This window comes from Cherax quadricarinatus, chromosome 29 (assembly GCF_038502225.1).
Source record: "Cherax quadricarinatus isolate ZL_2023a chromosome 29, ASM3850222v1, whole genome shotgun sequence".
Taxonomy (NCBI): domain Eukaryota; kingdom Metazoa; phylum Arthropoda; class Malacostraca; order Decapoda; family Parastacidae; genus Cherax; species Cherax quadricarinatus.
In genome coordinates, this window is record NC_091320.1 from 2,577,199 (window position 1) to 2,600,183 (window position 22,985).

The 22,985-nt window shown below is 40.4% G+C and overlaps 1 protein-coding gene across 2 annotated transcripts in view; it reads left to right on the forward strand.

Moving 5' to 3' along the window:
* Nucleotides 1–22,985, forward strand: part of LOC128692171 (N-acetylated-alpha-linked acidic dipeptidase 2) — a 273,078-nt gene that overhangs the window by 171,324 nt on the left and 78,769 nt on the right. For both annotated transcript variants that reach the window (XM_070089594.1, XM_070089595.1), the window contains one exon: nucleotides 7,571–7,754. In XM_070089594.1, coding sequence (XP_069945695.1) covers nucleotides 7,571–7,754 — 184 coding nt within the window. The remainder of the gene's footprint in view (nucleotides 1–7,570; nucleotides 7,755–22,985) is intronic.

Below are 22,985 nucleotides of genomic sequence, written 5' to 3' on the forward strand. Positions count from 1 at the left end.
TCATCGTTGAACTTCATATTGTTTTCTGCAGCCCACTGAAAGATTTGGTTGATGTCCGCCTGGAGCCTTGCAGTGTCTGCAATGGAAGACACTGTCATGCAGATTCGGGTGTCATCTGCAAAGGAAGACACGGTGCTGTGGCTGACATCCTTGTCTATGTCGGATATGAGGATGAGGAACAAGATGGGAGCGAGTACTGTGCCTTGTGGAACAGAGCTTTTCACCGTAGCTGCCTCGGACTTTACTCTGTTAACGACTACTCTCTGTGTTCTGTTAGTGAGGAAATTATAGATCCATCGACCGACTTTTCCTGTTATTCCTTTAGCACGCATTTTGTGCGCTATTACGCCATGGTCACACTTGTCGAAGGCTTTTGCAAAGTCTTTATATATTACATCTGCATTCTTTTTGTCTTCTAGTGCATTTAGGACCTTGTCGTAGTGATCCAATAGTTGAGACAGACAGGAGCGACCTGTTCTAAACCCATGTTGCCCTGGGTTGTGTTACTGATGGGTTTCTAGATGGGTGGTGATCTTGCTTCTTAGAACCCTTTCAAAGATTTTTATGATATGGGATGTTAGTGCTATTGGTCTGTAGTTCTTTGCTGTTGCTTTACTGCCCCCTTTGTGGAGTGGGGCTATGTCTGTTGTTTTTAATAACTGTGGGGCGACCCCTGTGTCCATGCTCCCTCTCCATAGGATGGAAAAGGCTCGTGATAGGGGCTTCTTGCAGTTCTTGATGAACACAGAGTTCCATGAGTCTGGCCCTGGGGCAGAGTGCATGGGCATGTCATTTATCGCCTGTTCGAAGTCATTTGGCGTCAGGATAACATCGGATAGGCTTGTGTTAATCAAATTTTGTGGCTCTCTCATAAAAAATTCATTTTGATCTTCGACTCTCAGTCTGGTTAGCGGCTTGCTAAAAACTGAGTCATATTGGGACTTGAGTAGCTCACTCATTTTCTTGCTGTCATCTGTGTAGGACCCATCTTGTTTAAGTAGGGGCCCAATACTGGACGTTGTTCTCCACATAATTCTTGAATTAATACATTTATAGTCCCTCTTTTCCTGCCATAGCTTATCCTTCAACATTATTGCTACTCCTTCTTTAGCTCTAACTCTATTTGAAACCCCTGACGTAATCCCATTTATTCCTCTCCATTGAAACTCTCTCACCCCCTTCAGCTTTGTTTCACTTAAAGGCAGGACATCCAGCTTCTTCTCATTCATAACATCCACAATCATCTCTTTCATATCATTTGCACAACATCCACGCACATTCAGACTTCCCACTTTGACAATTTTCTTCCAGGATTGTTTTTTAAAACAGTTTGTGACAGATCCAACTAGGGGAAATAACCTCCTTGACTTGGTTCTTGCCAGTAGGGAAACACTAATTAATAATCTTGAGGTTAATGATGAGCTTGGGGAAAGTGATCACAAATCACTCAGTTTTAATATATCATGGAATTCCCCTAATAATGGCAATCAAGTCTCCGTCCCTGACTTTCGCTTGGCTGATTTCATAGGACTGAAAAATTACTTAGGTGGGCTGAACTGGAATGACCTGACTAAGGGTCAGGTAGGTGGTGATGGTTGCCGATATGATGCTTTCCAGGGCATAGTTCTAGCTGCTCAGTCAAATTATGTTCCAAATAGGGAAATCAGATCAAACAAAAATGATCCTAAATGGATGAACAATAGATTAAAATATCTGATTGGTCAAAAGAGAGGCATATATAGGCAAATCAAAAGAGGAGAGGGGCAATTGAGAAATCGATATATTCAGTTAAAGAGAGAAATAAAAAAGGGAATTAGAAAAGCAAAAAGAGATTATGAGGTTAAAGTTGCAAGAGAATCGAAGACTAACCCAAAAGGATTCTTTCAGGTATACAGAAGTAAGATCAGGGACAAGATAGGCCCACTCAAAAGTTCCTCGGGTCAGCTCACTGACAGTGATAAGGAAATGTGTAGAATTTTTAGCACATACTTCCTCTCAGTTTTTACACAGGAGGATACCAGCGATATTCCAGTAATGATAAATTATGTAGAACAGGATGATAATAAACTGTGCACTATTAGGGTCACAAGTGACATGGTCCTTAGGCAAATAGATAAATTAAAACCTAACAAATCCCCAGGCCCTGATGAACTGTATGCAAGGGTTCTAAAGGAATGTAAAGAGGAGCTTAGCACACCTTTGGCTAATCTTTTCAACATATCACTACAAACTGGCATGGTGCCAGATAAGTGGAAAATGGCAAATGTGATACCTATTTTCAAAACAGGTGACAGGTCCTTAGCTTCGAACTATAGACCAATAAGCCTAACCTCCATAGTGGGAAAATTTATGGAATCAATAATTGCCGAGGCAGTTCGTAGCCACCTTGAAAAGCATAAATTAATCAACGAATCTCAGCATGGTTTTACAAAGGGGCGTTCCTGCCTTACGAATTTATTAACTTTTTTCACTAAGGTATTTGAGGAGGTAGATCATGGTAATGAATATGATATTGTGTATATGGACTTCAGTAAGGCTTTTGACAGGGTCCCACATCAGAGACTATTGAGGAAAATTAAAGCACATGGAATAGGAGGAGAAATTTTTTCCTGGATAGAGGCATGGTTGACAAATAGGCAGCAGAGAGTTTGCATAAATGGGGAGAAATCAGAGTGGGGAAGTGTCAAGAGCGGTGTTCCACAGGGGTCAGTGTTGGGCCCCCTGCTGTTCACAATCTACATAAACGACATAGATGAGGGCATAAAGAGCGACATCGGCAAGTTTGCCGATGACACCAAAATAGGCCGTCGAATTCATTCTGACGAGGACATTCGAGCACTCCAGGAAGATTTGAATAGACTGATGCAGTGGTCGGAGAAGTGGCAGATGCAGTTTAATATAGACAAATGCAAAGTTCTAAATGTTGGACAGGACAATAACCATGCCACATATAAATTAAATAATGTAGATCTTAATATTACGGATTGCGAAAAAGATTTAGGAGTTCTGGTTAGCAGTAATCTGAAACCAAGACAACAGTGCATAAGTGTTCGCAATAAAGCTAATAGAATCCTTGGCTTCATATCAAGAAGCATAAATAATAGGAGTCCTCAGGTTGTTCTTCAACTCTATACATCCTTGGTTAGGCCTCATTTAGATTATGCTGCACAGTTTTGGTCACCTTATTACAGAATGGATATAAATTCTCTGGAAAATGTACAAAGGAGGATGACAAAGTTGATCCCATGTATCAGAAACCTTCCCTATGAGGATAGACTAAGGGCCCTGAATCTGCACTCTCTAGAAAGACGTAGAATTAGGGGGGATATGATTGAGGTGTATAAATGGAAGACAGGAATAAATAAAGGGGATGTAAATAGTGTGCTGAAAATATCTAGCCTAGACAGGACTCGCAGCAATGGTTTTAAATTGGAAAAATTCAGATTCAGGAAGGATATAGGAAAGTACTGGTTTGGTAATAGAGTTGTGGATGAGTGGAACAAACTCCCAAGTACCGTTATAGAGGCCAGAACGTTGTGTAGCTTTAAAAATAGGTTGGATAAATACATGAGTGGATGTGGGTGGGTGTGAGTTAGACCTGATAGCTTGTGCTACCAGGTCGGTTGCCGTGTTCCTCCCTTAAGTCAATGTGACCTGACCTGACTAGGTTGGGTGCATTGGCTTGAGCCGGTAGGAGACTTGGACCTGCCTCGCATGGGCCAGTAGGCCTTCTGCAGTGTTCCTTCGTTCTTATGTTCTTATGTTCTTATGTTCTTATTCTTTTTAGTAATCTTTACAGGAAAAGGGGTTACTAGCCCATTGTTCCCGGCATTTTAGTTGACTTTTACAACACGCATGGCTTACGGAGGAAAGATTCTTATTCCACTTCCCCATGGATATTAAAGGAAAAGTAATAAGGCCAAGAACTATTAAGATAACATTCAAGAAAACTCAGATGAGTGTGTATAAATAAACGTGTACATGTATGTGTAGTGTGACCTAAGTGTAAGTAGAAGTAGCAAGACGTACCTGTAATCTTGCATATTTATGAGACAGACAAATCCACTTTACCACAACTAAATAAGAAATGCAAAGATAGGCTAAATGCTCTCAAAGCTGTTGCTGGCTACAACACCAACTATGGTGCAAATGTGAGAATTGTGAGAATGATGTACATAGCTTATATTAGGTCCTTAATTGATTATGCTACTCCCATGCTGATATTAGCTAAAGAAAGTTCTCTCCAACCCTTGGAGTTAATGCAAAATGAAGCTCTCAGAATTATACTTGGCTGTCCCAAATCTACAAGGGTTCTTAATATGAGGAAGGAGCTTCGTATTTCTAGTATCAGTGATGGGATTGTTGAGATTAATACTGTCCTCGGTATTAGAATTTTAAGAAATGAACCAGACACTGTCACAATGAATCTTACTGTCTCAAAGTAAATACACACAGATTTAAATGGATTGTGAAAACGTGCAATTGCATTGTTTTATAACCTGCATGAACTGTATCACTGTAGACAACAAGAGCATTTCACCCCTCCATGGAAGATGTGTTCATTTAATATCACATACCTGCAAGTCCCTCCCAAGAAGCTCATTGCTAGTAATCCCTTCCTTAAATCACTTGTTAAAGCAACGACACTGAGCTTGACTCTATCATCATTACTGATTCTATGTCATCACTGTATGCTCGTAACTCATATACTGACTCCAACAACATGCTCATTGGAGAAGCCAGGTATAGATACTCAAAAATCAGGGACAAAGGAATTAATGTACAATTGCTATGGATCTCATCACACATTGGATTACTCCTTCATGATAAAGTTGATATGTTAGCCTAGAAGAGTACCCAGAAGGAGAATGTAGAATATAACTTTGGTATATCTGTGTTTAGCATTAGGAATAATATTAGGAGAGAAATAAGTAATGAAAATGATTGTTATAGGAATGCAGGAAGAAGCCTGAGTAGATCTTTAATAACATGAACGTAGATAAGTAGGTTTATGGAGCAACTTGCAATGTGAACAGACTGACGGATGTTGTAGTGGTCAGGCTTAGGCTTGGTTACAAGTACTTCTAGCAGTCGGGAGACATACAGGTGATGATCAAACTAAATGCAAATTATGTGATCAGGCATATGGTCACTGTCTTGAACACTATGTGCGTAATTGTCCATTTATTGATGAATACAGAGATACGTACAGTATAATAACCTATGTGACATGTCAATGAAAATAAGATACCAGATATACAAAGCAAATTTCCTAAATTTGCTTGTAACAGAAAAGTGAACTATAGATATATAGATATAAATCCATATGTACTCCTGTTAACCCTTTGGGGCCTAGTTCCTGTTCCTTTTGTGTATCCATATGTTCTTGTGCTACTGTCCACAGGATGGACATGGGGTGCACAATAAACTAGCCATTTTGGTGGCAAAATCTAATCTAGCCTCTATAAATATCTTATTATTATGTGTCTCTTAAGTTAATGTATTGTCAGTTTTCCTATCAGTGGTCAGTTAGGCATAGTAGCTCTACCTCAAACCTTCAAGAGACACAGGAGCTGCAGCTCAACTGCCCTAATAGGTGTAAAGCCTTATATAATAATAATAATAATAATATCTTTTTTTACTATAAGTACATGCTGTAAAGAGTTTTTATGTGGATAGTGAGGCTCAGGTTAGGGTGTGTAGAAGAGAGGGAGACTACTTCCCGGTAAAAGTAGGTCTTAGACAGGGATGTGTAATGTCACCATGGTTGTTTAATATATTTATAGATGGGGTTGTTAAGGAAGTAAATGCTAGGGTGTTTGGGAGAGGGGTGGGATTAAATTATGGGGAATCAAATTCAAAATGGGAATTGACACAGTTACTTTTTGCTGATGATACTGTGCTTATGGGAGATTCTAAAGAAAAATTGCAAAGGTTAGTGGATGAGTTTGGGAATGTGTGTAAAGGTAGAAAGTTGAAAGTGAACATAGAAAAGAGTAAGGTGATGAGGGTGTCAAATGATTTAGATAAAGAAAAATTGGATATCAAATTGGGGAGGAGGAGTATGGAAGAAGTGAATGTTTTCAGATACTTGGGAGTTGACGTGTCGGCGGATGGATTTATGAAGGATGAGGTTAATCATAGAATTGACGAGGGAAAAAAGGTGAGTGGTGCGTTGAGGTATATGTGGAGTCAAAAAACGTTATCTATGGAGGCAAAGAAGGGAATGTATGAAAGTATAGTAGTACCAACACTCTTATATGGGTGTGAAGCTTGGGTGGTAAATGCAGCAGCGAGGAGACGGTTGGAGGCAGTGGAGATGTCCTGTTTAAGGGCAATGTGTGGTGTAAATATTATGCAGAAAATTCGGAGTGTGGAAATTAGGAGAAGGTGTGGAGTTAATAAAAGTATTAGTCAGAGGGCAGAAGAGGGGTTGTTGAGGTGGTTTGGTCATTTAGAGAGAATGGATCAAAGTAGAATGACACGGAAAGCATATAAATCTATAGGGGAAGGAAGGCGGGGTAGGGGTCGTCCTCGAAAGGGTTGGAGAGAGGGGGTAAAGGAGGTTTTGTGGGTAAGGGGCTTGGACTTCCAGCAAGCGTGCGTGAGCGTGTTAGATAGGAATGAATGGAGACGAATGGTACTTGGGACCTGACGATCTGTTGGAGTGTGAGCAGGGTAATATTTAGTGAAGGGATTCAGGGAAACCGGTTATTTTCATATAGTCGGACTTGAGTCCTGGAAATGGGAAGTACAATGCCTGCACTTTAAAGGAGGGGTTTGGGATATTGGCAGTTTGGAGGGATATGTTGTGTATCTTTATATGTGTATGCTTCTAGACTGTTGTATTCTGAGCACCTCTGCAAAAACAGTGATAATGTGCGAGTGTGGTGAAAGTGTTGAATGATGATGAAAGTATTTTCTTTTTGGGGATTTTCTTTCTTTTTTGGGTCACCCTGCCTCGGTGGGAGACGGCCGACTTGTTGAAAAAAAAAAAAAAAAAAAACATGCACAAGGTATACAGGTCTATCTGACATTGATGACATACTACTTTATAAAAAGCCGCTTGTTATGCAGAGCATTTCGGGCAAATTAGGTCAGTTTTTGTTCCAAGATACGACCCACACCAGTCAACTAACACCCAAGCACCCATTTTAACTGATGGGTGGCATAGACAATCAGTGTCAAGAAACATCCCCAATGTTTCTACCCTCACTGGGAATCAAACCCACACATTGCTCTAGCTACCAGGCCACAGGGCACCATATGGGCTAGTAGGCCTGTTGCAGTTTTCCTCCATTCTTATGTTGTTCATGTACTGTGAAAAATGGTATGAGGACATCAACAAGATGTGGAAATGGACACTTATGTACAGTTCAGGACATTGATTAGAGGAAACATTTTGTCACTAGTAGCATCTTCAGTCCTAATCTACAGTCATTAAGACTGAAGAAGCCACCAGTGGCAAAACGTTTTCTCTAATAAATAATAAATGACCTGAACTGTACATAAATTTCTTTTACCACAACGTAATGTACTGTGTTCCTCATATAAGGTAATTGTCTCTCAGGTAGAGATGGCAGAGGCGCGAGGAGGTATTGGAGTGATCCTGTACAGCGACCCCGAGGACTATGCGCCAGAAGGCAGTAACTTTGTTTACCCACACTCCTACTACATGCCGCCTTCTGCTGCACCATTTGGAACCATTAAACTGCTCGATGGTGATCCTCTCACTCCTTATTATCCCGCTACAGGTTAGTGGTCTGAGGGCTTTTAGACAGGTCAGTATGCTGTCAGACTCACACAATTAAAAAACACCTGATGGGTTTAGTAAACGACAGAAAGAAAAAATATGACCACCTGAAAGGGAGTCAAGTAGGGTAGCTCCAAGATGGTCGCCTCTTATCCTGAAAATCAGGAAGGTGGCTCTAATTTTCTTATTATTAGGTGTAGAACAATAATTTTTATATCTAACCTAGGGTTTTCAGGGTCAGGGAATTCAGAGGTGCCAGTAGAACCTCAGTATGCCTAACGAGACCCTTAAATCAAAGAGTGATGCCAACAGTCATGAATGAAGACAGCATTACCAAAGCTGTCATAATGTTTCACTTGAGAAGCAGTTGTAGGGACAGTGTACAAACTCCTATTTTTCAAAAATATCTTTATCGACATATTTCAGAATTTGTAGATGAATGGTTCAGAGAACCGACATGTTGATAAATTAGACACATGTGCAACACTTGGGTATCTTTATTGAGGAAACGTTTTGCCACACAGTGGCTTCATCAGTCCATACGTAGGAGAAACTTGAAGAACAGGAGGAGAATGAGGTAATCAGTCCCTCGACCTTGAGTCGATGTGTTCAGTCCAAGATTGATGGATTGATGGCTATTAATTGCTCATAATTTTAAATTACAAGTCAAATCTTACTCCAAATTAATAATATTCATTATTCTTACCTGTCCATTTAATTTTGTTTATCACTACTTGTTTTTTTAGCCACTTTTCATTGTGTATGCAATTAGTGTATATTCCAATTACTTTTTTGCAAGTACCAAAACTATCTTTTGCTAGCTAGTACCAACTACCTCATTTTTTTTACTTTTATTGTGCAATAAACTGCTCAATTTATTTAATATTACAAATCAGATCTTACTCCTAAACCAATATTATTTCATAGTGACCACCTGTCCATTTAACTTTGTTTACCATTACTTAATTTTAGTCCCTTATGTATTTTCTCCTTTATTTTAGCTTTATATAACTACCCTAGTTTATACATTCACAATTGTTAAAATAATCAAGGTGCTATTCTCAGGTGCTAAAGTAGAATAAGTTCACAATTTTGCCATTATATTCCAAAGCTCATTTATTTGATTACCACTTTATTGTTCACCACAACTTACATTAGTCCCTTTTATATTATTATTTTATACTATAATTCTAACTTTAAAGAATTACCTTTATAGTACTACCTACTATCATATTCCCAAGCTCCATTATTTGAGTATCACTTTATTTGTATTAGTCCCTTTTATATTGTCTCCTTTATTTTAGCTTAAAAAAAAAAAAAAAAAAAAAACTACCTTAGCTCATTATTTTACATTTGTTAAATAATTCAGGTGCTATTTTTTAGCTTAAGACTATTTACTTTGTTTTATACTTAATTCTAACTATAGATTCACTACAAATCTTATGATTACAAGCATTGATCCTGATACCAACCTCTTATTTAATGACTTAAATGAATCAAACAGTTACTGTAATTACTACACTGCAGAACAATCAAAGGCACTTCTCAGTGCCAACAACAACATAACTATCTTTAACTACAATATCAGATCTTTAAGCAAGCATTACGATGACCTCATAGCATTACTAAATTCCTTACATGCCAATATGTCCATCATTACACTAACTGAAACCTGGCTAAAGCCTGATAGTACAGATGTCTATGCCATTCCTGGTTACACAGCCATACACAACTGTAGGCCAGACCAACAAGGGGGTGGCACAGCCATATACTACTCAGACCAACTAGAATGTATCACTAATACTTGCACAAGGGATGAACATGGGGAATATATAATAGCCAAATTCAAATCCAAATACCTACAAAAACCTCTCACATTGATAAACATTTACAGAGTTCCACAGTCAAACATTAGCCAATTTAGTCAAAACCTAGGAAGTATGATAACTGATGCACGCATGAACAAAGATCACTTACTACTCTCAGGTGACTTCAATATAAATCTCCTGCAAGACCAGGACCCACACGTTACTGAATTCACAAACACAATGAGTAACTGTATGTTGCTACCAACAGTAACAAAACCTACAAGAGTTACAGAGACTAGTGTTTCCCTACTTGACCACATCTGGACCAACACCATATCCCCTTTAAAATCAGGCATAATTACAGATAATACCACAGACCACTACCCTACTTTTCTCATAACAACTCTTGGTAAATTACCCCAAGACACTACTAAAGTCACCTTCAGACTTCACAATGAGGCAGCCATTAATAACTTCACAACAGCAGTAGCAAACATTGACTGGCACACTGAGCTAGAAATCTATACAGATATTGACGAATGTATTAATAATTTTCTAAAAAAGACCCAATACCTCTATAACAAGCACTGCCCTAAAAAAACTAAACAGATGACAGCTAAGAGACTGAACAGTCCCTGGTTAACACCCAGCATTCTCAAATCCATAAATACAAAACACCAATATGAAAAACAGTACAGAATGGGTCACATAACCAGAGACCAAACAAAACGTTACTCGTCAATCCTAACCACCCTGATAAGAAGGGCAAAAAAATTGTATTATGAGAACAGATTATCCAACTTACGAGGTGATATAAAAAAGACCTGGAAAACCCTATCAGAAATTCTAGGAACAAAAAAGATATCACGAAATAGCGAAATAAAATTAGCAAAATCAGATGAACCCCAACTCCCACCAACAGAAACAGCAAACAGACTCAATGACTTCTTCTCCACTATAGGACAAAACCTTGCCAATAAAATCCCAAGCTCAGATACCCCACCAAATGACTACCTCACTGGCAACTACCCGAACACACTGTTCCTAGCTCCGACTAACCCATACGAAGTCTCCCTTATTATCAACACGCTAAAAAACAAGGCAGGAGATTTAAATACCTTACCACCCTTTATATACAAAAAAGTGTCACAAGTGCTATCACCAATCATTGCAACACTCTTTAACAAATCCATTGAATCCTCCACCTTCCCTACAGTACTCAAAATAGCAAGGGTCACCCCGATCCACAAAGGAGGAGACCAAACAGAGTTGAATAACTATAGGCCAATATCCAACTTACACCCTCTCTCAAAAATCTTCGAAAAATTAATTCATAAACGAATCTACTCCTACCTTATCTCCCAAAACATACTCAACCCCTGCCAATTTGGATTCAGGCCAAATAAAAATACTAATGATGCTATTATACACATGCTAGAACATATATACACTGCAATAGAGAAAAAAGAAGTCCCACTGGGGATCTTCATTGACTTACGTAAAGCTTTTGATACAGTTAACCATGACTTGCTCCACGTAAAATTGTCACACTATGGTATAAGAGGGCACTCCCTCAACTACCTCAAGTCATACCTCAGCAACAGAAGCCAATATGTGTATGCAAATGGGGCAAACTCTTCTGCACAACCAATTACAGTTGGTGTCCCACAGGGAAGTGTCCTTGGCCCTCTTCTCTTTCTCCTATACATAAATGACCTACCAAATGCTTCGCAATTACTCAAACCCACACTATTTGCAGATGACACTACATACGTCTTCTCCCACCCGAGCCCAGTCACGCTAGCCAATACTGTAAATACCGAATTACAGAAAATATCTACCTGGATGAGGACTAACAAACTTACACTAAACATTGACAAAACCTACTTCATTCAGTTTGGTAACAGAGCTACAGATGTCCCTCTTAACATAATGATAAACGGATCACCTATCACAAAGCTAACAGAGGGAAAATTCTTAGGAATCCACCTTGATAATAGACTCAAATTTCATACACATATACAACAAATTTCTAAGAAAATTTCCAAGACTGTAGGCATACTATCGAAGATACGGTACTATGCTCCACAGTCAGCCCTCCTGGCCCTATATCACTCTCTTATTTACCCCTATCTCACCTATGGAATTTGTGCATGGGGCTCAACAACAAGTAACCATCTCAGACCACTAATTACCCAACAAAAGGCTGCAGTTAGAATGATAACAAATTCTCACTATAGGCAGCACACTCCACCAATATTCAATACACTAAACCTATTCACCATACAAAACATCCATACTTATTACTGCACCTATTACATACATAGAACACTTAACTCTGATATTAACCCTCCCCTCAAACATCTCCTTGCCAACCTCAACAGAACACATGACCATAACACAAGGCACAGATCACTCTTTGATGTTCCTCGTGTCCATCTCACACTATGCAAAAACTCAATGCACATAAAAGGCCCTAAAATCTGGAACTCATTACCTGTAAATATAAAAGAAACACTACCTGTTTATAAATTCAAGTCTCTTCTCAAAAATCACTTACTCACCCAAAACCAAATAAATACTGAATAACTGAACCTTATAAATTGTATATCTTAAATGTTTCTCACAATTATATCACATAAATGTTAAACCTAAAACCCAATCTAACTTTATTATTTTTTAAATACACTACCTAACAGAATACTCCATTCTACTGAATGTACAACAATGCATACAACCATATGACCTGTCTTTGTAATACTCACTTGTGCTTTATAGTAACCTGTTTACATTAATGTTTTATCACTGATGTCATCATTGCTTAGTTCATCTTAAGTTAATTTTAAGCCAGCCCGTAATGCTATGCATAGTATAAGTGGCTTTGGCATGCTGCTCTTATCTGTATTTTTTGTACCTCTGTATGTGTGCTCAAATTTTTAAATAAATAAATAAATAAATAAATAAATTGAAGATGCAGCAATGACTGATGAGACACTGTCCTGGGAGTGCCTTTTCCTCCTGAGTACTGTAGGTCCTGTTTGGCATTTTCTTCCAGAACAGGCCTTATCACACTGTGTATGTCACTACGATTCTTAAATCTCTCAAACCAACCTTTGCTGGCTTTAAATTCACCAATATGAGCACTAATTCCAGGCATTTCTCCCTGTTCACCTGGGTGTTAGTCGACAGGTGTGGGTTGCATCCTGGGAGACAAGATTAAGGACCCCAATGGAAATAAGTTAGACAGTCTTCGATGACACTGACTTTTTTGGGTTATCCTGGGTAGCTAACCCTCTCAGGTTAATTGCTTTTTGGTATTCTCAATAAGCCACACCAACAATGGTGCTACAGCAGCAGCAGCAGCAGCAGCTGACAGTGCTACAGCAGCAGCTGACAGTGCTACAGCAGCAGCAGACAGTACTACAGCAGCAGCTGACGGTGGTACAGCAGCAGCAGCAGCAGCTGACGGTACTACAGCAGCAGCAGCAGCTGACAGTGCTACAGCAGCAGCAGACGGTGCTACAGCAGCAGCAGACGGTACTACAGCAGCAGCAGCAGCTGATGGTGGTACAGCAGCAGCAGCAGCTGATGGTGCTACAGCAGCAGCAGCTGACAGTGCTACAGCAGCAGCAGACGGTGCTACAGCAGCAGCAGACGGTACTACAGCAGCAGCAGCAGCTGACGGTGGTACAGCAGCAGCAGCAGCTGACAGTGCTACAGCAGCAGCAGCATCAGCAGTTGATCATGGTACCACAGTATTTCGATAATATTTCTCACCCTTTTTACCACAGGGTTGGCACTAGAAGCTTTCTTGGGGCCCATGGTCACTTATTTTGCAGATAAACTCACCAAAAACACTGTAATAATACGAAATGTTCCGATTGTATGCTTGGATGTTACCGCGGAGGCTGGCTGGTAAACAATGCCACCATCGGAACATGTGAGGCTGGCTCAGGCCGCACATTAGACGCGTCTCAGACGAATAGCGTTGAGCGGGTTTTTTAGCGGTATGCGAGGCAAAATCTTAGCGATAAAATGTATCGGTATGCGGATTTAAGGTTGTGTGATGCCAACGGTATGCGGGGGTCCACTGTATATATATATTTTTATATAGCTGGACTTGAGTCCTGGAAATGGGAAGTACAATGCCTGCACTCTAAAGGAGGGGTTTTGAGATATTAGCAGTTTGGAGGGATATGTTCTGTATCTTTATATGTACACCTACCATCCGACTTACAACCGAGTTCGGTTCCGAGAAACCGGTTGCAAGTCGAAATGGTCATAAGTCGAACTTTACTACTATCAACAAAACATTTTTGTAATGACTTTATTTTATTGTTTTATTTTGGTATTTCATGTTTTACTTTACTTGTAAGGTGTTAGTACTGTATTTTATACTGTAAGGTTCAGGATAAACACTGTGTACAACACAAATAGTTGTTTATTTCCCATAAATTTTGCATAAAAAACATGGTCATAAGTTGAGTGGTCATACGTCGAGCAGGTCGTAAGTCGGATGGTAGGTGTATATGCTTCTAAACTGTTTTGTTCTGAGCACCTCTGCAAAAACAGTGATTGTGTGTGAGTGAGATGAAAGTGTTGAATGATGATGAAAGTATTTTCTTTTTTGGGATTTTTTCTTTCTTTTTGGGTCACCCTGCCTTGGTGGGAGATGGCCAACTTGTTAAAAAATATATATATATATACAGTGGACCCCCGGTTAACGATTTTAATCCGTGCAAGAGGGGTAATTGTTATGCGAAATAATCGTTATGTGAATGAATTTTCCCCATAAGAAATAATGGAAATAAAATTAATCCGTGCAAGACACCCAAAAGTATGAAAAAAAAATTTTTTTTACCACATGAAATATTTATTTTAATACACACAAACTGAAAAAGGCATGCACACTTACATGACACTTACTTTTATTGAAGATCTGGTGATGATTGATGGGATGGGAGGAGGGGAGAGCATTATCTTCTTACTGTTTAGAAGGGGAATCCCCTTCCATTAGGACTTGAGGTAGTAAGTCCTTTTCTGGGGTTACTTCCCTTCTTCTTTTAATGCCACTAGGGCCAGCTTCAGAGTCACTGGACTTCTTTCGCACAAGATATCTGTCCATAGTGGCCTGTACCTCTCGTTCCTTTATCACTTCCCTAAAGTGTTTCACAACATTGTCAGTGTACAGGTTGCCAACACGGCTTGCAATAGCTGTGTGAGGGTGATTTTCATCCATGAAGGTTTGCACTTCAAGCCACTTTGCACAGATTTCCTTTATCTTTGTAGTAGGCAACTTCTTCAATTTCTCTCTCCCCTCCTCTGAACCAGTTTCCCCAGGTCTGGCCTCTTGCTCTTGAAGTTGATCTATCAGCTCATCAGTGGTTAGTTCTTCATTGTCCTCCTCCACCAACTCTTCCACATCCTCCCCACTAACCTCCAACCCCAAGGACTTTCCCAATGCCACAATGGATTCCTCAACTGGCATAATCCTCTCAGGGTTAGCCTCAAACCCTTCAAAATCCCTTTTCTCTACACATTCTGGCCACAGTTTCTTCCAAGCAGAGTTCAAGGTCCTCTTAGTCACTTCCTCCCAAGCCTTACCTATAAGGTTTACACAATTGAGGATATTAAAGTGATCTCTCCAAAACTCTCTTAGAGTCAGTTCAGTTTCTGAGGTCATTACAAAGCACCTTTCAAACAGAGCTTTTGTGTACAGTTTCTTGAAGTTGGAAATAACCTGCTGGTCCATGGGCTGCAGGAGAGGAGTGGTATTAGGAGGCAAAAACTTCACCTTAATGAAGCTCATGTCCCCATAAAGTCGCTCTGCCACGTCTGTAGGATGACCAGGGGCATTGTCTAACACCAGGAGGCACTTAAGTTCTAATTTCTTTTCAGTTAGGTAATCTTTCACATTGGGGGCAAATGCATGGTGTAACCAGTTATAGAAAAATTCCCTAGTGACCCATGCCTTACTGTTTGCCCTCCACAGCACACACAAATTATCCTTGAGGACATTCTTTTGCCTGAACGCTCTGGGAGTTTCAGAGTGATACACTAATAAAGGCTTCACTTTGCAATCACCAGTAGCATTGGCACACATGAGAAGAGTAAGCCTGTCTTTCATAGGCTTATGTCCTGGGAGTGCCTTTTCCTCCTGAGTAATGTAGGTCCTGCTTGGCATTTTCTTCCAGAACAGGCCTGTTTCATCACAATTAAACACTTGTTCAGGTTTCAGTCCTTCACTTTCTATGTACTCTTTGAATTCCTGCACATATTTTTCAGCCGCTTTGTGGTCCGAACTGGCAGCCTCATCATGCCTTATCACACTATGGATGCCACTACGCTTCTTAAATCTCTCAAACCAACCTTTGCTGGCCTTAAATTCACTCACATCATCACTAGTTGCAGGCAGTTTTTTAATTAAATCGTCATGCAACTTCCTAGCCTTTTCACATATGATCGCTTGAGAGACGCTATCTCCTGCTATCTGTTTTTCATTTATCCACACCAATAAGAGTCTCTCAACATCTTCCATCACTTGCGATCTTTGTTTCGAAAACACAGTTAAACCTTTGGCAAGAACAGCTTCCTTGATTGTCTTTCTGGTGCCCACAATAGTAGCGATGGTTGATTGGGGTTTCTTGTACAGCTTGACTAGGTCGGCTATACGCACTCCACTTTCATACTTATCAATGATCTCTTTCTTCATTTCAATGGTAATTCTCACCCTTATTGGTGTAGGGTTGGCACTAGAAGCTTTCTTGGGGCCCATGGTCACTTTTTATTTTTTTTTTTTTATTATCACACCGGCCGATTCCCACCAAGGCAGGGTGGCCCGAAAAAGAAAAACTTTCACCATCATTCACTCCATCACTGTCTTGCCGGAAGGGTGCTTTACACTACAGTTTTTAAACTGCAACATTAACACCCCTCCTTCAGAGTGCAGGCACTGTACTTCCCATCTCCAGGACTCAAGTCCGGCCTGCCGGTTTCCCTGAATCCCTTCATAAATGTTACTTTGCTCACACTCCAACAGCACGTCAAGTATTAAAAACCATTTGTCTCCATTCACTCCTATCAAACACGCTCACGCATGCCTGCTGGAAGTCCAAGCCCCTCGCACACAAAACCTCCTTTACCCCCTCCCTCCAACCCTTCCTAGGCCGACCCCTACCCCGCCTTCCTTCCACTACAGACTGATACACTCTTGAAGTCATTCTGTTTCGCTCCATTCTCTCTACATGTCCGAACCACCTCAACAACCCTTCCTCAGCCCTCTGGACAACAGTTTTGGTAATCCCGCACCTCCTCCTAACTTCCAAACTACGAATTCTCTGCATTATATTCACACCACACATTGCCCTCAGACATGACATCTCCACTGCCTCCAGCCTTCTCCTCGCTGCAACATTCATCACCCACGCTTCACACCCATATAAGAGCGTTGGTAAAACTATACTCTCATACATTCCCCTCTTTGCCTCCAAGGACAAAGTTCTTTGTCTCCACAGACTCCTAAGTGCACCACTCACTCTTTTTCCCTCATCAATTCTATGATTCACCTCATCTTTCATAGACCCATCCGCCGACACGTCCACTCCCAAATATCTGAATACGTTCACCTCCTCCATACTCTCTCCCTCCAATCTGATATTCAATCTTTCATCACCTAATCTTTTTGTTATCCTCATAACCTTACTCTTTCCTGTATTCACCTTTAATTTTCTTCTTTTGCACACCCTACCAAATTCATCCACCAATCTCTGCAACTTCTCTTCAGAATCTCCCAAGAGCACAGTGTCATCAGCAAAGAGCAGCTGTGACAACTCCCATTTTGTGTGTGATTCTTTATCTTTTAACTCCACGCCTCTTGCCAAGACCCTCGCATTTACTTCTCTTACAACCCCATCTATAAATATATTAAACAACCACGGTGACATCACACATCCCTGTCTAAGGCCTACCTTTACTGGGAAAAAATTTCCCTCTTTCCTACATACTCTAACTTGGGCCTCACTATCCTCGTAAAAACTCTTCACTGCTTTCAGTAACCTACCTCCTACACCATACACTTGCTACATCTGCCACATTGCCCCCCCTATCCACCCTGTCATACGCCTTTTACAAATCCATAAATGCCACAAAGACCTCTTTAGCCTTATCTAAATACTGTTCACTTATATGTTTCACTGTAAACACCTGGTCCACACACCCCCTACCTTTCCTAAAGCCTCCTTGTTCATCTGCTATCCTATTCTCCGTCTTACTCTTAATTCTTTCAATTATAACTCTACCATACACTTTACCAGGTACACTCAACAGACTTATCCCCCTATAATTTTTGCACTCTCTTTTATCCCCTTTGCCTTTATACAAAGGAACTATGCATGCTCTCTGCCAGTCCCTAGGTACCTTACCCTCTTCCATACATTTATTAAATAATTGCACCAACCACTCCAAAACTATATCCCCACCTGCTTTTAACATTTCTATCTTTATCCCATCAATCCCGGCTGCCTTACCCCCTTTCATTTTACCTACTGCCTCACGAACTTCCCCCACACTCACAACTGGCTCTTCCTCACTCCTACAAGATGTTATTCCTCCTTGCCCTATACACGAAATCACAGCTTCCCCATCTTCATCAACATTTAACAATTCCTCAAAATATTCCCTCCATCTTCCCAATACCTCTAACTCTCCATTTAATAACTCTCCTCTCCTATTTTTAACTGACAAATCCATTTGTTCTCTAGGCTTTCTTAACTTGTTAATCTCACTCCAAAACTTTTTCTTATTTTCAACAAAATTTGTTGATAACATCTCACCCACTCTCTCATTTGCTCTCTTTTTACATTGCTTCACCACTCTCTTAACTTCTCTCTTTTTCTCCATATACTCTTCCCTCCTTGCATCACTTCTACTTTGTAAAAACTTCTCATATGCTAACTTTTTCTCCCTTACTACTCTCTTTACATCATCATTCCACCAATCGCTCCTCTTCCCTCCTGCACCCACTTTCCTGTAACCACAAACTTCTGCTGAACATTCTAACACTACATTTTTAAACCTAGCCCATACCTCTTCGACCCCATTGCCTATGCTCTCATTAGCCATCTATCCTCCAATAGCTGTTTATATCTTACCCTAACTGCCTCCTCTTTTAGTTTATAAACCTTCACCTCTCTCTTCCCTGATGCTTCTATTCTCCTTGTATCCCATCTACCTTTTACTCTCAGTGTAGCTACAACTAGAAAGTGATCTGATATATCTGTGGCCCCTCTATAAACATGTACATCCTGAAGTCTACTCAACAGTCTTTTATCTACCAATACATAATCCAACAAACTACTGTCATTTCGCCCTACATCATATCGTGTATACTTATTTATCCTCTTTTTCTTAAAATATGTATTACCTATAACTAAACCCCTTTCTATACAAAGTTCAATCAAAGGGCTCCCATTATCATTTACACCTGGCACCCCAAACTTACCTACCACACCCTCTCTAAAGGTTTCTCCTACTTTAGCATTCAGGTCCCCTACCACAATTACTCTCTCATTTGGTTCAAAGGCTCCTATACATTCACTTAACATCTCCCAAAATCTCTCTCTCTCCTCTGCATTTCTCTCTTCTCCAGGTGCATACACGCTTATTATGACCCACTTCTCGCATCCAACCTTTACTTTAATCCACATAATTCTTGAATTTACACATTCATATTCTCTTTTCTCCTTCCATAACTGATCATTTAACATTACTGCTACCCCTTCCTTTGCTCTAACTCTCTCAGATACTCCAGATTTAATCCCATTTATTTCCCCCCACTAAAACTCTCCTACCCCCTTCAGCTTTGTTTCGCTTAGGGCCAGGACATCCAACTTCTTTTCATTCATAACATCAGCAATCATCTGTTTCTTGTCATCCGCACTACATCCACGCACATTTAAGCAACCAGTTTTATAAAGTTTTTCTTCTTCTCTTTTTTAGTAATATTTTTTTTTTTTTTCAACAAGTCGGCCGTCTCCCACCGAGGCAGGGTGACCCAAAAAAGAAGGAAAATCCCCAAAAAGAAAATACTTTCATCATCATCATTCAACACTTTCACCACACTCACACATTATCACTGTTTTTGCAGAGGTGCTCAGAATACAACAGTTTAGAAGCATACACATATAAAGATACACAACATATCCCTCCAAACTGCCAATATCCCAAACCCCTCCTTTAAAGTGCAGGCATTGTACTTCCCATTTCCAGGACTCAAGTCCGACTATATGAAAATAACCGGTTTCCCTGAATCCCTTCACTAAATATTACCCTGCTCACACTCCAACAGACCGTCAGGTCCCAAGTACCATTCGTCGCCATTCACGCCTATCTAACACGCTCAAGCACGCTTGCTGGAAGTCCAAGCCCCTTGCCCACAAAACCTCCTTTACCCCCTCTCTCCAACCCTTTCGAGGATGACCCCTACCCCGCCTTCCTTCCCCTATAGATTTATATGCTCTCCATGTCATTCTACTTTGATCCATTCTCTCTAAATGACCAAACCACCTCAACAACCCCTCTTCTGCCCTCTGACTAATACTTTTATTAACTCCACACCTTTTCCTAATTTCCACACTCTGAATTTTCTGCATAATATTTACACCACACATTGCCCTTAAACAGGATATCTCCACTGCCTCCAACCGTCTCCTCGCTGCTGCATTTACCACCCAAGCTTCACACCCATATAAGAGTGTTGGTGCTACTATACTTTCATACATTCCCTTCTTTGCCTCCATAGATAACGTTTTTTGACTCCACATATACCTCAACGCACCACTCACCTTTTCTCCCTCATCAATTCTATGATTAACCTCATCCTTCATAAATCCATCTGCGCACACACACACACACACACACACACACACACACACACACACACACACACACACACCCCTCTGGGTTTTCTGCTGTTTTCTTTCTAGTTCTTGTTCTTGTTTATTTCCTCTCATCTCCATGGGGAAGTGAAACAGAATTCTTCCTCCGTAAGCCATGCGTGTTGTAAGAGGCGACTAAAATGCCGGGAGCAAGGGGCTAGTAACCTCTTCTCCTGTATATATTACTAAATGTAAAAGGAGAAACTTTCGTTTTTTCTTTTGGGCCACCCCGCCTCGGTGGGATACGGCCGGTGTGTTGAAAGAAAGATATATGTGCGTGTGTGTGTGTATGTGCAAAGCAACACCTGAAACACGACGACACGTGACTCATTATACCAAATCAAATCAAAGTTTATTCTCTATAAGGATTACAATGCAGGGTTTACAGATTTTGGTTATTGTGTGGTTTATATGTAGTAAAATACTAATTACAGAGGGGCCACTTGAACACCCAGCATGGCTAGGCATTTCGGGCAAACTTAGATTAATTCTTAACCCTAAATTATAACAAATTGTGGAGTAAGTTGACTAAATACTAAGTGACTAAATACTAAGTGACTAAATACTAAGTGACAAATACTAGTTTGTGAGTTTAGCAATGTGAATGCTTTTGTTTTGGCACAATACATAGTTTCTATATTGGAATATCACAGGCAAACTTATGACTAGTTAGGAATCATTATTTTAAGATTAGGATACGTATTTCTGTGCTTATAGTCAAATGGGTGAGTGAGTGAGTGTAAATGTGGACCACCAGGTGGTTTTTATGCAGTTAGTTGACGGGGTGTATCAGGGAGATAAGATGTTTTCTAACAATAGTTTTGAAGGTGATGAATGTGTCTGCTGTTCTAGAGTTTTCAGGTAGAGTGTTCCAGATTTTAGGGCCTTTGACATACATTGAGTTTTTGTAAAGGTTTAGTTGGACACGGGGAATGTTGTAGAGATGTTTGTGTCTGGTGTTATGCCTGTGTGGATGTTCTGAACAGGGAGTAAGTTTAGATCATTTGTCAGTTAAAAATATGAGAGGAGAGTTATTAAATGGAGAGATAGAGGTATTGGGAAGATGGAGGGAATATTTTGAGGAATTGTTAAATGTTGATGAAGATAGGGAAGCTGTGATTGCGTGTATAGGACAAGGAGGAATAACATGTTGTAGGAGTGAGGAAGAGCCAGTTGTGAGTGTGGGGGAAGTTCGTGAGGCAGTAGGTAAAATGAAAGGGGGTAAGGCAGCCGGGATTGATGGGATAAAGATAGAAATGTTAAAAGCAGGTGGGGATATAGTTTTGGAGTGGTTGGTGCAATTATTTAATAAATGTATGGAAGAGGGTAAAGTACCTAGGGATTGGCAGAGGGCATGCATAGTTCCTTTGTATAAAGGCAAAGGGGATAAAAGAGAGTGCAAAAATTATAGGGGGATAAGTCTGCTGAGTATACCTGGTAAAGTGTATGGTAGAATTGTTATTGAAAGAATTAAGAGTAAGACGGAGAATAGGATAGCAGATGAACAAGGAGGCTTTAGGAAAGGTAGGGGGTGTGTGGACCAGGTGTTTACAGTGAAACATATAAGTGAACAGTATTTAGATAAGGCTAAAGAGGTCTTTGTGGCATTTATGGATTTGGAAAAGGCGTATGACAGGGTGGATAGGGGGGCAATGTGGCAGATGTTGCAAGTGTATGGTGTAGGAGGTAGGTTACTGAAAGCAGTGAAAAGTTTTTACGAGGATAGTGAGGCTCAAGTTAGAGTATGTAGGAAAGAGGGAAATTATTTCCCAGTAAAAGTAGGCCTTAGACAAGGATGTGTGATGTCACCGTGGTTGTTTAATATATTTATAGATGGGGTTGTAAGAGAAGTAAATGCGAGGGTCTTGACAAGAGGCGTGGAGTTAAAAGATAGAGAATCACACACAAAGTGGGAGTTGTCACAGCTGCTCTTTGCTGATGACACTGTGCTCTTGGGAGATTCTGAAGAGAAGTTGCAGAGATTGGTGGATGAATTTGGTAGGGTGTGCAAAAGAAGAAAATTAAAGGTGAATACAGGAAAGAGTAAGGTTATGAGGATAACAAAAAGATTGGGTGATGAAAGATTGAATATCAGATTGGAGGGAGAGAGTATGGAGGAGGTGAATGTATTCAGATATTTGGGAGTGGACGTGTCAGCGGATGGGTCTATGAAAGATGAGGTGAATCATAGAATTGATGAGGGAAAAAGAGTGAGTGGTGCACTTAGGAGTCTGTGGAGACAAAGAACTTTGTCCTTGGAGGCAAAGAGGGGAATGTATGAGAGTATAGTTTTACCAACGCTCTTATATGGGTGTGAAGCATGGGTGATGAATGTTGCAGCGAGGAGACGGCTGGAGGCAGTGGAGATGTCGTGTCTGAGGGCAATGTGTGGTGTGAATATAATGCAGAGAATTCGTAGTTTGGAAGTTAGGAGGAGGTGCGGGATTACCAAAACTGTTGTCCAAAGGGCTGAGGAGGGGTTGTTGAGGT